General features: G+C 41.4%; 1 protein-coding gene across 1 annotated transcript; it reads left to right on the forward strand.

Moving 5' to 3' along the window:
- The first annotated feature begins 11,558 nt into the window (after positions 1 to 11,558).
- LOC110311863 (large ribosomal subunit protein eL39-like) lies at positions 11,559 to 16,045 on the forward strand. Its single transcript, XM_021185433.2, has 3 exons — positions 11,559 to 11,644; positions 11,755 to 11,831; positions 15,621 to 16,045. Exon 3 carries the CDS (start codon positions 15,650 to 15,652, stop codon positions 15,803 to 15,805), a length of 156 nt encoding a protein of 51 aa, XP_021041092.1. The 5' UTR covers positions 11,559 to 11,644; positions 11,755 to 11,831; positions 15,621 to 15,649; the 3' UTR covers positions 15,806 to 16,045.
- Positions 16,046 to 16,586: the final 541 nt, after the last annotated feature.

The following is a 16,586-nucleotide window of genomic DNA, read 5'->3' on the forward strand; positions in this document are numbered from 1 at the left end:
GAATTCTATCCCAGGTGGTTCCCCTTAGACCTTTTGTGTTTGCATTCCTCTGTTTTATGTAAGATTCCAGTTACCTCAATTGTACCTTGCGAATATGTCACCCAACTTCCTTATTGTCCTCTGCATAAAAAATCTGATGTTCGATTTGAAAATTACATTCAGATTCCACATGACCTCTCCTGTGTGTGTCTGTTTGTCATTCATCCACGCTTTGTCCACCCGCGTCAAGAGACCCGTTCCACGCAGACACAGGGACCCAGAGGGTCTGCAGCAATATGGATCCATGCACATGAGCAAAAGCATATCTGGGGTCAGTGTAGATGTTAGCTATGGCCATTTTTGCCAGTTTTAAAGCCTTTACTTCATCTTTATGGGCTGAATTTCCCAGCAGCAAAGCATTATCCTGAGCACGGGATTAGCGGACTGCTTACTTGGACCCATCTGCCCCAAGGACTTAAGAACTTGCCTACCATCTTTAAATGAGGCCCTTCATGAAAACCTCAGTGAGTAGAGAATCCAGCATCCTAATCTTATAGTATGTGGATGACATCAAGGTGACAGCAGAAACCAAACAAGAATGCCTAGAGGAGACCCAGGACCTTTTGGAAGCCCTGGGGAATTTGGGCTATTGAGCCTCTGCTAAGAAGGTCCAAAACGATCTAGAATGACTCATCAAGCTAAGCTGCTTGGAACTGGGTGACTTTGTTCTTGCTTTATTGTGTTTTTCCTGTAATACACATACTAAAAAATAAATGAAAGCTTCTAGAAGAAAAGGATGGAGGAGGAGGAGGAGGAGGAGGAGGGAGGGAGGGAGGGAGGAGAAGGGGAAGGGGAAAGGGAAGGGGAAGGAAGGGGAAGAGAAAGAAGAAGAAGAAGAAAAGGAAGAAGGAAGAAGGAGAAGAAGAAGAAGAAGAAGAAGAAGAAGAAGAAGAAGAAGAAGAAGAAGAAGAAAGAAAGAAAGAAAGAAAGAAAGAAAGAAAGAAAGAAAGAAAGAAAGAAAGAAAGAAAGAAAGAAAGAAAGAAAGAAAGAAAGAAGGTGGCTCAAGTACTCTGCCAACCACAGGTAACCTATCTAGGTTACATATTACAAGAAGGTCAGAGGCAGCTCTCTAAGGACAGGAAGGGAACTGTCCTGTGCCTCCCGATATCCAAGACTCTCTGACAGGTAAGGGAATTCTCAGGATCTGCTGGATTCTGCAGAATATATGTATCAGGCTGTGAAGAAATAGTGAAGCCACTATATGAGGTCACCAAAGGGCCTCCTGAGAGCTTTGTCTGGATGGAGGGACATCAGAAAGACCTCATTGCCTTAAAAAAAAAAAAAAAACCTTAATTTCTGTATCAGTTTTGGGGTTGCCAGATGGGACTAAGCCCTTCCACCTCTTTATAGAGTTCTGGGATAGAAAAAGGGGTATTGTCTCAGACTCTCCGGCTCTGGGGCCAAGCAGCAACCTACCTGTCAAAGAAATTAGACCCAGTTGCCAGAGTCCTCTGCCCCCTGTTTATACATCATTACTGCCATGGTCCTCCTGGTTAAGGATGCTGACAAACTGTCACAGAGCCAAAGCCTCATGTTATCAAAGGAGTACTCAAAGAGCACCCCACCCAGTCACCAATACCAGAATGACTCATTACCAGTCCCTCCTCTTAAACTCTTCTCGGATAATCTTTTAGGTTCCAATTACCCTGAGCCTTGCTACCCTGCTACATGACCCTGAACTTGACAGGCCACTGCATGACTGCTGGGATGTTTTGGCCCACATCCATAGGACCAGACCAGATATTCTTTTTTTTTTTTTTTTTTTTTTTTTTTTTTTTTTTTTTTTGGTTTTTTGAGACAGGGTTTCTCTGTATAGCCCTGGCTGTCCTGGAACTCACTTTGTAGACCAGGCTGGCCTCGAACTCAGAAATCCGCCTGCTCTGCCTCCCGAGTGCTGGGATTAAAGGCGTGTACCACCATGCCCAGCTTCAGACCATACATTCAAGATACCCCCTTGATGGATGCTGAGGTGATGTGGTTCACTAATGGCAGCAGCTTCATCCAAAAAGGACACAGACACACAAGCAGCAGTGATAGAGACTGAGACTATATGGGCTAAACTCCTGCCCACCATCAGGCACATCAGCATAGAAGGCTGAATTAACAAAGGGCCTTAACAAAGGCCCTAGAACTAGGAAGAGACAAAAGACTGAACATCTATACAGTCATGCATTAACACAGCCCATGTCCATGAGGCCATCTACAGAGAAAGGGGTCTTTTGACAGCTGAAGGAAAGATTATCAAAAACAAAGAAGTGATTGTTGCCCTTCTATAAGCATTAAGGACCTAAAATTTTGGCTGATATCCATTGCCCCCCAAAACCAGAAAGGAAAAGGAAAAATTATATTAAAAAAAATAGATTGCTCTATGGAAAATAACAAGCTTGATCTGGGGACTTGCATGCTGAAAAAGATTCATTGTTCCTCCTACATGGGTATCCACAGGATGCAAGACCTGACCAGGCATGCACATATCAGGATTAGAGATGCCAACTTAAAGATAGCTGAGATTGTCATCATTCTGACACACCTACTACCCTAAAGGTGGATGGGACTGCAGCATGGATCCACCACACACATGCTCAAATCACAGACCTGTTTGCAGGCCTGGAAAAGACTCCGGAGGATTGTTTATGATCCAATTATATATCCAGGTGCCCCATACAGCTCTGGACCCTTACCGTATACTAATACCACCTCCTCTAGCCCCATTGCCACCTCAGTCTCAGGGCTCCCTACTGTCTCCCACTGCTAGGATCCTTACTGAAGAAGCCCCAGAGACACTATGGGAACTGGATGATGACAACCCTGACCCCCTCTGAAATATGATGATCCAGTCCTTTCAGATCACCAATGCATCCAGGCCTGAATTAATTGAGTCATGATAGTTATGTTATGAGATAATGCTGCCCTATTCTGAACACATAGCCGTAATTGGGAACTTCACTGAGACTGAGGACCCCAATGAGTGCAGGTGGCAAGAAGGAGGGGCCAGGGTAACCTTACAATTAATAGAAGGCCAGAGAACTTGTGTAGGGACAGTTCCTGGGATCTACAGCCACATCTATAATCAAATTTAAAAGATAAAGAATTCTTTGTACTTGTTCAGCTATTGCCTAGTATCATCTACCACACTGATGACCAAGTCCTATACTTCCTGGATGGAACATCAAACTTGGGCCTCACTAGGGTTAAGAGACAACTGATCTTATGCCTAACACTAGCTGTTCTCATGTGATTAGCTATAACTGACTCTGGAACCAGGATAACCTTCTTGGCATTGTAAAACAAACAGTATGATGGTCTAAGTTGGGCCATAGACACTGTGATGGTTTGTATATCCTTGGACCAGGGAGTGGCACCATCTGAAGGTGTGGCCTTTTTGGAATAGGTGTGACCTGGTTGGAATGGGTGTGTCACTGTGGGTGTGGGTATAAGATCCTCACCCTAGTTGCCTGGAAGTCAGTCTTCCACTAGCAGCCTTTAGATGAAGACATAGACTCTCAGATCCTCCTGTGCCATGCCTGCCTGGATACTGCCATGCTCTCACCTTGATGATAATGGACTGAACCTCTGAACCTGTAAGCCATCCCCAATTAAATGTTGTTTTTTATAAGACTTGTCTTGGTCATGGTGTCTGTTCACAGCAGTAAAACCCTAATTAAGTCAGAAGTTGGTACCAGAAGTGGGGTATTGCTGTGATAGGCCTGACCATGCTTTTATTTGAAAGAATGTGGATTTTTGGACTTTGGATTTGGAACTCAGTGGAATGCTTTAAATGGGGCTTAATGGGTCATCCTAGTAGGAATATGGACGACTTTGTTGCTGGGAGTAATTTGAACTGTGATGACCTGGACCAAGAGATTTCAAAGGAGAAGAATTTCAGTATGTGGCATAAAGATTGTTTTTGTGGTATTTTGGTGAAGAATGTGGCTACTTTTTACCCTTGTCTGAAAAGTCTGCCTGAGGCTAAGGTGAAGAGACTTGGATTAATTGTATTAATTGCATTGACAAAGGAAGTTTCAAAAAAGCCCAGCAGAGACTTTGTTCTCTGGTTAAGTCTCACAAAGAGAAGTTTGAACAAGCATAGCAAGCTTAGAAAGGCAAAATATAAAATATATGGTTTGAGTATTAAAGGAGTACCAGGAAGTGAAATGGAGCAAAATCTTGTGTTTTAGGAGATAACAGATTAAGAGAGTGGGACCTTGGGGCAAGATTCTACCCAGTTTAATTAGATCCAGGCATGGTGGTACACACCTTTAATCCCATGAGACAATCATGCTGATCTCTGCATTCAAGGTCAATCTACAGAGCAAGAACCAGGATAGCCAAGCTTAGGCAGTGAAGGATTTAGAAAACATAAAGCCAGTGTTAACAAGGGTATCATGTTCTAGATCCTGTAAGCAGCAGAACTTGGCAGCTTCAGCCATGTGGCTCTGGCTCTAGAGTTAAGAATGGAAGGGACTACTGGGACAATTGATGCTGGTTAGCTGGAGCTAAGACATTAGCAATGATTAAGAAGAGACCAGCATCACTGAGTTGAAATCTTGGAGTTGTTTTCTGGGAGCACAAAGAAGCTGTTTTCTAGAGATAGACAAGGTTGTACCTCATGCTGCAGCTGGACTTGGTAATGTGTAAGAGTCACCCAGGTGGTACTGGTTTTGAAGGCATGAAGGTGTCATGAAGAACAGCTGAGGCTTGGCACTATGAGAGGTCATGGAAGGCCATTGGAGAAGGTGAAGCCTCCGCTGTAGTTGATGGCCCAGGACTGAAGGGGTCATGCAAAGGATTTGAGGCTTGGCACCCTGAAGAGAGCCTATGAGAGGCTATTGGTGAAGCCTAGTTGGAGTGGAACACCCCAGTGTACTGGAGATGTCAGTACCATGGGATGATCACCAAGAACAGCAGCCGTAGTGGAAAGCTGCCAACAGGGAGTGGAACCAGCCCAGGAGAAAGAAGTTTTTGCAGTCAACAAAAATGAAAAAGGAGCTGGAGATCTGAAGACCTCCTTGAAATCAGAAATGTAGATGCAGAGTTTAGAGTTTAGAGTTTGGTTTCCTGACTTGCTTTGGGGATTACAATTAAGTGATTGGATGAATCTCAGAAGAGACTTTGAACTTTGGACTTTTAAAATTGTTGTTCAAGACCAGTTATATAAAGACCCTATCTCAAAAGAAAACCATAAAAAAGAAAAGAAAAGAAGGAAGGAAGAGAAAAGAAAATGTTTTGAAATGCATTAAAAATAAGTCCTATGAGAAATTTGTGGGTAAGCGCTGAGTGTCTACATTAAATAATCATAAAAAGCAGAAAAAAATGACTTGATGCAACTCAAGTGCATGTCCATCCATCCATCCATGTGCCCGCCTATCTATCTATCTATCTATCTATCTATCTATCTATCTATCTATCTGGGTTTTTGAGACAGGATTTCCCTGAGTAACTCTGGCTTTCCCTAGAGCTTCCTCTATAGAGTAGACTGGCCTTGAACTCAGAGATCCATCTGCCTCTGCCTCCCGAGTGCTGGGACTAAAGGTGTGTATCTCCACCACCCAGCTGGGGATACTTTTAAAATGCTCCATTAAGTTAAGAAAATCTAAAATTAATGGCAAAATTTCTAGATCCACTCAAACCACCAAAGTTAAGCCAAGTAGAGACCAGCAACCCAAACAGTCCAAAGCAAATGAAGAGGCTGAAACACAAAACAAAAACAAAACCAAAAACCCTTGCAAGTAAAAGAAGCCCAGCGCCACAGCAGAATTTTACTAGACTTTCAATAAAGACCTACATCCAATCATTCTTTTTGTCTTGTTTTGTTTTGTTTTGTTTTGTTTTGAGACAGGGTTTCCCTGTATAGCCCTGGCTGTTCTGGAACTCACTTTGTAGACCAGGCTGGCCTCAAACTCAGAAATCTGCCTGCCTCTGCCTCCCAAGTGCTGGGATTAAAAGCATGTACCACCACACCCAGCCCCATCCAATCATTCTTAAATAAAATGAAAAGAGAATGAGACAGAAGAGTACTTTGAAACTCCTCCAAAGCCAGTTTTACTCTAATAATAAACCAAGTAAGACATAACAGCCACCCTAAGTAAAAATACTTGTAACTAGATACAAACAAATATTGAAAAGCCTATCCACTATGATCATATTAGTTTTATCCCCTAGATTCAGGGATAGTTCCACATATGTAAATCCATAAATATAATAAATTATGGACTTAAAGACAAAGCTATATTATTATCTTTTATTAATCAGGGTTCTCTAGAGTCACAGGACTTATAGAATGTCTCTATATATTAAAGGAATTTTTTGTGATGACTTACAGTATATGTTCCAACTAACCTAACAATGGGCAGCTATGGATGGGAAGTCCAAGAATCTAGTAGTTACTCAGTCCCACAAGGCTAGTTGAATCAGCTGGTCTTCTGTAGGCCAACAGATGTGCTGGCAAGTAAATGTAATCAGGATGAAGAGTGAATGTCCTTCTTCCAATGTCCTTATGTAGGTCTCCAGCAGAAGGTGTAGCAACCAAACTAGCTCAGTCAGTCAACTGGGTCTCAAGAGAGGGAGTGAGGATTGAAAAGACAAAGGCAATTAGAAAACACTATAACATGACTCCAGCCAGTACTGAGGCTGAAGCGGGTTTATTTTTTTCCAGTCTGCTTTTATATTATATATGGGCTACATGCTTAAATTTACAGGAAATACACAAGCATGCATAGAGGCAAATTGTAACAACTTGTCTTTTGAATAATGATTATCAATTTTGTCTGAAAAGTTTGCACATGCAATAGGTCAAATATCAGTATTCTGCAATAACCAATTTAATTGATGTTTTGAGTAAGGAATAAATATTTCATCAGGTTCTTTCCTAAAATACATTCATGATTCTAACCTACAATTCTTTATTAACACAGCAACAGCTTCATAATAAGGTGTTAAGAGTTTCTTTGGGGATGAAGAAAGATGAATCCACATTAACGGTCCCTTTTGCCAAAGAACTTCTGTGGGTGCATGAGAAGTAGCAAGAATGCAAACAGCCAACACTTGATCATAGTCTATAGAAGGTATCTGCTGTTGACTAGTAGCTTCCTCTACTTTCTGCAAAGCTGTTTGTCCTTCATCACTTAATTGTCAATGGGAATTAGGATTTAAATTCCTATTCACAACACCCTCAAGGAAAAAAATATCGAGGACTGTAGATATTTGAATATGCTTGGCCCATGGCAAGTGGCACTATTAGGAGATGTGACCTTATTGGAGAAGGTGTGGCCTTGTTGGAGAAAGCATGTCACTGTGGAAGTTGGCTTTGAGGTCCTATGTTCAAGCTCTGCCCAGTGTGGAAGAGAGAGCCTCCTCCTGGTTGCCTACAGAAGACAGTCTCCTCCTGGCGGCCTTTAGATCAAGATAATCTCCTTTTCCAGCACCATGTCTGCCTGGATACTGCCATGATGAGAATAGACTGAACCGCTGAAACTGTAAGCCAGCCCCAATTAAATGATGTCCTTATAAGAATTGCCTTGGTCATGATGTATCTTGACAGCAATGGAAAGTCTAAGACAAGATTTAAACCTAATTAAGAAAATGGAAAACCTCTACACTTAAAACTTCAAGTTTCTAAAGAGAAAATGTTGGGGGGCGGCGCTGGAGAGATGGCTCAGAGGTTAAGAGCACTGACTGTTCTTCCAAAAGTCCTGAGTTCAAATCTCAGCAACCACATGGTGGCTTACAACCATCTGTAATGACATCTGACTCCCTCTACTGGTGTATCTGAAGACAGCTACAGTGTACTTACATGTAAATAATAAATACATATAAAAAAAATTGTTGGAAACAAGGCTAACAGAAGGATTTCTCAGAGGCCATGATGAAAAGACAAAACAATAATTCTGTGTCCTTGCCAGGGGCAGACTTGCCAAGATCCAGACAATCCTGCTGCAAGGGTATTGAAGAAATTAAGGTTTCTGGCAACCTGACTTTTCCCCCCAGAAGAATCTGAAGTCATCAGTGCTAAGACCACTGAGAGCTCTGACTATAATACAGTTGAGATGCCCTGTGTTTCTTTTGTGTGCCATCATTTTCTTAGCTTCTTCTGTCTTCCTATGATTGAGTAATGGCTTTCTGATGACTATGTCCCATTTTCCTCCTGAGAACAGTACATAAGTTACTATATTTCTCAATAAACTTGCTTGCAAGAGCCACCAGTGTGCAAGATCTCCTGCTGTCAAGCTTCCTTCTCTTCTTTTTTGTTTCTTATCCCCTGGTCCTTTCTCTTGTGAACATGTCACTGAAAAAGAAGCTACTGGCCCAGATCAAAGAGGCTGAGAAAGACACCAAAAAATGGGAAGCTATCCCATGCTCATTGACTGGTAGAATTAATGGTGTGAAAACGGCCAGTCTACCAAGAGTTATTTGCAGATTTGTTGCAGTCACAGAAATAGAAAGAGCACTATAAAATTCACTTGGAACTACAGTGGACATCAGACAACCAAATCAACCCTCTAGGAAAAAAATCCAAAATGCTAGAGGGATTACCATCACCATGCCAGAATTCAAGATGTATTATGGAAGTTGGAAAGATGGCACATATCTTTAATCCCAGTACCTACATTCAGGAGATAGAGGTGGGACTGTGTACATTTGAGGCCAGCCTGGTCTACATAGTGTGTTCCAGGGCAGCCAGGCTACATAGAGATACCATCTCCACAAAATAAATAAATAAAGTAATAAATAAAGTAATAAAAACAGTATAGTACTGGCATGAAAGCAGATTTGTAGACCAATGAAACAGTGGAAGATGCAAATATGAGCATACACAGTTTCAGCTATTTAATATTTGACAAATATGCTAAAAATGTAACTTGGAGAAAAGGAAATATTATGGACCATCCATATGGGGTCATTCAGAGATTCACCTGTCTGACTGTGAATATATTGATAATAAGAGAGTCAATTATGCTAATTCATACACTAGGAGTATTGCAGGGACTAGGGAACCCCAAATGTAATGCCCAGCCACATTAGCTAGGAACATAAAGTTATATTCTGTTTATGTGAAAACATACATCCTTCAAGCACAAGGTTACATTCTGTTTTGTAAAACCGATGTCTTGCAGGTGTCCTGGTTATCTCCAGTAAAGCCAGCTTTTGTTTACAGAAGCAGAAACAGCAGTTAACCTTGTGACCGATTATCTTGGCAAAAACAAGAGTTGCATAAATAAGATCAGATAATTACTTTAAAAATTAACTTTGGAAGTTCATTTCTGATTGGTAGTTCTCTTAAGCACAGTGACTTTTAAACTTTTAAACATAAACTTAGCAATCAACATAATGTTAGCCATCACAAAAGCACCTCCAAACAATGTTTCTGGGAAAACTGGATATCTACATGTAGGAGAATTAAGTTAGATCCATATCTATTGCTTTGCATAGAAACTAACTCCAAATGGATTTAAAACCACACTGTGAAACCCTTTAACCACAAATCACTAGAATAAAAGAGGATCTAGGTGTAGGCAAGGACTTTTCTGAATTCCATTTGCCCAGGCGTTAAGGGCAAAGATTGACAAGTTGGGCCTCATAAACCTAAAAATCTGCTGTAGAGTTAAGGACACAATCAAGTGAAAAGGATGCCCAGAGACAAGGAGAGAATCTCTGTCTGCTATATGTCTATTAGAAAATTAATGACTAGAATATGTTGGTATAATTTTAAAACCATGCTTCCTCCTTTGATGGGGACCAAGGCCCTCACTTTCAGCTTAGCTCCGGATCACTTGCAACTTGGGAAAGCCAGGAGCTGCTGCCTGCAGACCTCTTCCTCCTGGCCACCTTTGCCAAACCGCCATCAACCACCCTGTCTTTTTTCTTTCTCCTGCCCACCTTAGCTCCACAGAAGAAAAACACTAGACCACTTTACTATTTTAAAAGTTACCAGATAACACTATTGCTGGGCACAAAAAACTCTAACCCTAAACTTATCAGCTATCCTATAACAGCCATCCATTCAAAAAAATGGGCTGAGTGAATTGGGATTTCTGTTGCTGCTTTAGAGACCCTGACCAGAGCAGCTTGTAGAGGAAAGAACTTGTTGCATTTTTCACTTCCAAGTAAGTCTATCATTGAGAGAAGTCAAGACAGGAAGAAGTGAAGGCAGATTAGCCAGGCACGGGCATAGCCTCACAAGAGACAGCTATATCAGGGTCCTTTCTATTGGCTTAGATATGTATCTGAGCAATGTAGGGTGAAAAGGCCAAAGGAAAAACACCCTGACCCCAGGCACAAAGTCCAAGAAACAAAATCCTACCAATCCCTGAGTTTGACCCAAGCTCAGGACTTGAAATCCCACCAATCCTGTCCCCTGGAAATTACCCACCAAGAAACCCTGGGACCATGTGACAAAGATACATGAGCATAACTCCATTCCACCAGAAGCAGACTGTGTTCTAATACAGACAATGAAAGACAAGCTGTCCAAGAGAATGAAGGTTGTGCACTAAGGCACATCAAGGAGAGGCTCTGTGGGTTCTGAAGGCAGAAATGACTATCGGGATGGTAGCCAGTGGAAAACTTACTGCCTTAGGTTCCACCCCATAGTCTCAGATAAGGAGCATTTTTGCTGAATTCTATCTTTGAGTCATGGTTTCTTTCATATAGGAACCATCTGTGCCATCAGGTACCGTTGAGAGTGGGAAGCTTCCATGTCAGATGGAGATATTTTTACCCTTTAATAGGGACCAGTTTATCTTTAGACAACATGATGTGAGTCAGAGAAAACACAGCTGACACTGGACACAGGAGCTATAACTTAGCACAAAATGTCCATAGAGCCCCCAAACCAACAGTGACTGAATGGACTGTAGAACTATCCTGGCAGAATGCCACTTTTATGTGGGTTTGGTATAAATATGGGTTTGAGGTCAGAAGCCTTTGCGGGCTTCTTTGCCAGCTTTGTCAGTTTGAGCTCCTGGACTTAATTGCGGGCATGGATGTCGTAAATGTGGCTTTGACATGTGATTTTACTTTTGGAGGCAGGGTCGTGTGTAGCCCTGGCTAACTTGGCATTTGCTAAGTGTGGCCAAGAGTGACCTTGAACTTCTTTTTTCTTTTACCTCTCAAATATTGGGATTATGAACAAGAGCCACTACGGCACATGACATGTCATTTTTTATCTCCTTTCTTGTCTGCAAGCTTTTTATCTGCAGATAATTCATAACTGCAGATAATTCAAAGCATATTTTGAGTCCTGGGGGTGGAGAGCAGCATTCCTGTTATACTTGAGAGGTGAAAATTTCCGTCCTGCATAATAGTATTTGGCAGTTTCTGGATCTCAAGCTCCTAAGGCATTAACAGTTCTAATGGTCATCCCGGGAAGGCTAGCAAGCGCAAGATACGGAGACTCAGCCCCAGAATTTGCCTTACCCGGAAGCGCTGGAAGCTAGTGCTTGCTTTACGCAATCCGCGCCTGCGTACTTACAACACCCACTGCCTCTCCCTAGCCGCCAGGCCTTTCCGGATTTCCGGTGGTCGCCATTCTTTTAACTGCCGAGCCTGCAGCAGCGTGGTTGTTCTGGTGTGTGGTCCAGGGCTCCCGCGGTGCAGGGCTCACAGGTGGGTCGCTGTGTGGCATTGCGCCTGGGCTTGTGCTACCATCTCAGTTTTGGGGCTCAAGGCCTGTGCCTCACTGCTAAGGAAACTTTCGGTTTTTTGTTTTTTTCTAGGAAACCCGGCAGAGTCAGGTGCTCAAATCCACCTTGCCTTTCCAAGTTCAAATCTGGTTTAAACTCACCGGGAAGAGGTAAGAGGAAACACTATGTGGCAATTAGTTGTTTTTTAAAAGCCCAGCAATTTCCTTTTAGGTCTTTGTAGTGGTTTTTCTCCTGAGTTGTGGTCCCCTTTCCTTCCCTCGGCCCCTTTGTTTCCCTTACAAACATTTCCAATGATTTCGTCCTTTTGATCCATTTTACTTTGACTGTGTAGAGGCGAATTTCTACCTCAGGCTGGGATTAAACCTAGGACTTCCTGTATGCCACACAACTGCCACCCGAGCTACATCCTCAGCCCTGCAGCCCCATTTGGATTGATTTCACAGAAGGAACTAGTGATGTCCCCTTATGTATTAGAGAGTCTCTTCATTGACAGTTATAATACTTGGGGTTTTGAACAGGATTTAGATATCTAGTTAGAACCTTCTATACAAATCGGGTTACCATGTCTTCCTATGGGGCCAGAGATATGACTCAGGTCCTGTTACCCTGACTAGTATTTAAAGAGTACTGCAGTTTCAGTGCTTGGCTTTATACAAGGTTGATTATGTGTATTCAGGGGACCCTGACTCTAGTGTCCTCCAAAGCATGTTAAAGCCTAACTAGTTGCCAACACCAGTTTTGAGAGATATGATACAGGAAGAAGGATACTCAGTGATTACCATGCCTTTAGAAGTCAAGCAAGGAGTCTGAACCAAAGTAAAACAGAAAAAGAAGGCAGAGATGACAACTTTTCATACTTTTTAATACATAGTAGAATCACTCCAATGCAAACAGTCATTGCAGTTGGTCAAATAAAATATTAAGGAACACATTTGAAGAACTGCTGGAGGCTTGCAGAATAAGCTAATCTAAGCCACAGAGGCATGGGGCTTTTTAGGTGAGATGGAGGGCCAGATCTGGTTGGTCAGTACACAGGGCTGGAAATTCCCTGTCAGACTCACATACTCAGTGGTCTGATGACAAATCAGTGGTACTATCACCATGGCAGGCTTTTAAAAAGGGGTCCAGTTGAAGATGCTAAGGCTTTCATTTGGTATGTTCAGTATGTTTGGGGCCTTTTGGTTTGAAATGGTTTTGTTATGACTTTGTGCCCGTATGGTCCTCCTGTACTGTTTCTTTTTGTAGTTTTATGATTTTGAGACTTATAGTTAGTGGTATCTTTGTGTTCAAAGGATATGCCTCTGAGGTTATTCTCCGATGGCAGACCAGGTAAGTGTAAGGCTGAAAGTCACTATTTTATACAAAGGGAAACAGGAGGATCCATAGGCATCTCTCATACTTAGAGAATTTGAGGTCATACCAGCTATGTGAGACCATCTCACAAGCAATTTAAACAATAACAGTGCTACAATGACTAGATTTATTTTGGTTTCAAAATATACCCATAAGCTAGGCATGGCAGCATGTGCCTTTAATCCCACCTGTCAATTGGAAGGCAAGAGGTAAGTAGATCTCTGAGATAAAGGTGAAATTTAATTCCATTCTTCCTTGATTTTGATTGGGTATGACAGGAAAAAAAATCTCATACTGTCCAAGTCAGACCTTGAACCACTTACTGATCCTCTCCCCTCTAACTGCCAAGGGTTCTGATTACATATAGACATCAATATACTAAGCTAAGCTGTTAATTCCACTTAATAATCTTATTAGTTTTTTCCCATGCAAAGGGACCTGTAGTCCTTATTCTTACTGACTCTTCAAATGCTAGAATTTAGACCTGCTCTACTGCTGTGAAGAGATCCATGAACAAGGCAACTGGCATAAAAATGGGGGCTTGCATATATTTTTCAGAGGCTTAGTTCATTATCATCTTGACCAGGAGCATGGTGGGATGTAGGAAGGTGCTAGAAGAGTAGCCAAGAGCTAATTTTGGAATTTGTCAAAAGACCTCACTCACAAAGACCACAGAGACCACCATCACTACAAACCACAAGAGTTTTTTTTTTTTTTTTTTATTCCAATATGTTGGGGAACCCCCTCTCAGCACGCAGGCCAGAGTAGAGACCCAGAACAAAGAAAGAACACACTTTTTATTCCTTATAAGGGGCAGATTTGGGCAACAGGGTAGCTGGCTTATTCTCATTGGTGTAGCAAGTAACCTTTTCGGGCATTGGTTGGTTTGTATAGGGTAAGTAACCCTTTGGCCTAGTCCCTCACTCCGCCTGCCCTTGTAATTTTGTTTTTTCTTTTCAGAATTCAGTGTGGGGCAGGGTAGGGGGAATTTCTCTGGGAACTGCTATCTTGTTATGGTTATTTTTCTGAGAACAGCTCATTTTCAGCTGTAGACTCAGTCATATTGACCACTATGTTTCTGAAAGTCCCTTCAGAGGGGAAGGGCCTAGGTGGTCTTGAACTTATTTTGGATATTACACTACAGCATCATCTGTTGGCAGAGACACACTGGGTCTGGTGTGGGCTTATAAAATTCAAAGCTCACCTACAGTGACACATACTTCCTTCAATGAGGCTATCCCTCCTAATTGTTTTCAAAATAGTGCCACTCTCTGATGACTAACCATTCAAATATGTGAGGCTGTGGAGTTGGGTGGGGTGAATTCTTAGTGAAACCACCACAAATGGCACATTAGGGGAATCTGTGCTCAGTAAATCAGTTGTTTTTCTTTTCTAGTGGAGAAAGCAATGAAATGAATATAAAATCTCAAAGATAAAGTAGATCATGATTTCAGTGTGGGAAAAGGTATTTAGGAGAAGGTGCCTTTGTCATAAAGGAGAATTTCAGCACCTCTGTCTCCTTTAATTTTTGTTTTTACATTTATTTTGATGTGTATGAGTGCTTGCATGTATGATGTATGTGCACTGTTTGTGCCTGGTCCCTCAGAGGTTAGAAGAGAGTGTTAGATTCCTTGGAACTGGAGTTACAGATGTTTGTCAGCTGTCATGTGGGTTCTGGGAACTGAGCTGGGGTCTTCCGGAAGAACAAGTACTCTCTGTCTCTAATTTTCAACTGTCTTTTACACCATTCAAATTATTATTTTGATGACAGAAGAAAAATGTCTTTTTGTCTTTCTCTCCCCTTCAAGACATGTTCTAACTTTATAGCCCTCATTGGCAAGATGGCTGGAATCTTGCTATGTAGATAGACCAGGCTGGCCTTGAACTCTAGAGATCCTCTTGCCTCCTGAATACTGATATTAATAGCATACATACACTACCGTGCCTGGCTCATCTTTTTATTTTGTAGCGTACTTGAATTATTCAAATAAAATTAAATCATTACATTATCAAAATTAGGTGATATTTTTGCTTGATGTATTTTTAAAACTAATTTTGGTGTAGTAAAGTAAAAAAAAAGTAATCATTTTAGCACTCGAGATTTTTAAATACTAGCAAAAAATTATACACACATATGCAGGTAATACTGTTTAAGAAAGTACTTTAAATGTTATAAGAGTAAGGTTATAAAATTCTTTAACCTACATGGCATAGGACAAGTTTCCTAGGTCATTCTTAGAATATATTTCTGCCAATTTCTTGATACTTGAAGAAAATTACTTAGTACAACCCTTTTTCTGATTATCAAAATCTTTGCCTGACTGAATTGACTGATTTGGAAGCTTCTTTCCCTCCCCACTCCCTGTGTTTTTGTCAGGCTGGGTCTCAGCACAGGATGACCTTGAGGACAATATGTTCATTTATTGGATGGATTCTTAGTGGAGTTTTGTGTATGTATGTGTGTGTGTGTGTATGATCACCATTTCTGGATCAACTGTTGTGGGTGCTTCACTTGCTTGTTCTTTTGATTGCCTCTTTCGTTTTCTTTTAATGACTAGAAGTTTTTGCCCATCTCTTTCACTCAGTGTGTGCCTGTCTGACTTGGTTCTTCACCATGGCTTCTCACAAGACCTTCAGGATCAAGCGATTCCTGGCCAAGAAACAAAAGCAAAATCGTCCCATTCCACAATGGATTCAGATGAAAACTGGCAATAAAATCATGTACAACTCCAAGCGGAGACACTGGAGACGAACCAAATTGGGTCTATAAGGAACCACATGTACTTATGCTGTAACTTACTGTAGCGTTTACAACATTACCATTGTCTGGACAGCTGATTGTGTTTATTAGGAATATAAGTTTTCTTTCTGTGCTTTAGTAAGTTGATTCAGCAGTTCAGTAATAAATATGTGAAACCTTTTGTTTAGAAAAAAATTGCTTGTGTGTTACAACTTACTTTGTTTTGTGGTTCAGGAACATCTGCATAATAAACAAGTATTCTATCAGTGAGCGATATCCTGGATCTTGTTTGTGTAGTTTGGGGTTGAGACACTCACGATCTTCCTTCCTCAGCCTTCTGAATGTTTGGAGGACTCTAAACCTAAGTGACAGAAGTAAAAAGAAACTTATTTGTCAAGACTCATTTTCTCTATCATTTCATGTGACAATTGAAATGAGATTATTTCTTTTTTTCAATCAATAATTGCTCTCTGGTCCTTTATCTGTGTCTTATTTAACAAATGTTAAAAAGCAGCTATTGCCTCAGGAGGCGGTGGCAGGTGGATCTCTGTGACTTTGTGGATAGCCTGGCCTACAAAGCTAGTTCCTGGATCGGACTGTTTTGTCTCCAAAATAAGTGACATCAACTCTCTTGGCACATTTCTGACTTCTCTGTATATTCTTCTGGTGCTCTTTAATCCCTTAGTGAGTTCTGCAATTTTTGTGAAAGCCAAAGCTGTTTTAAGTTTTAATTAATGTGTCTAAAGGATCCATGAAGCAGGGAGGTAGCAGTTAAGCATCAGGCTTAATTAATAACCTTGAGGTCAGGGAC

The sequence above is a fragment of the Mus caroli genome, unplaced genomic scaffold (assembly GCF_978045245.1).
Source record: "Mus caroli unplaced genomic scaffold, Mus_caroli_1 scaffold_17, whole genome shotgun sequence".
Lineage (NCBI taxonomy): Eukaryota > Metazoa > Chordata > Mammalia > Rodentia > Muridae > Mus > Mus caroli.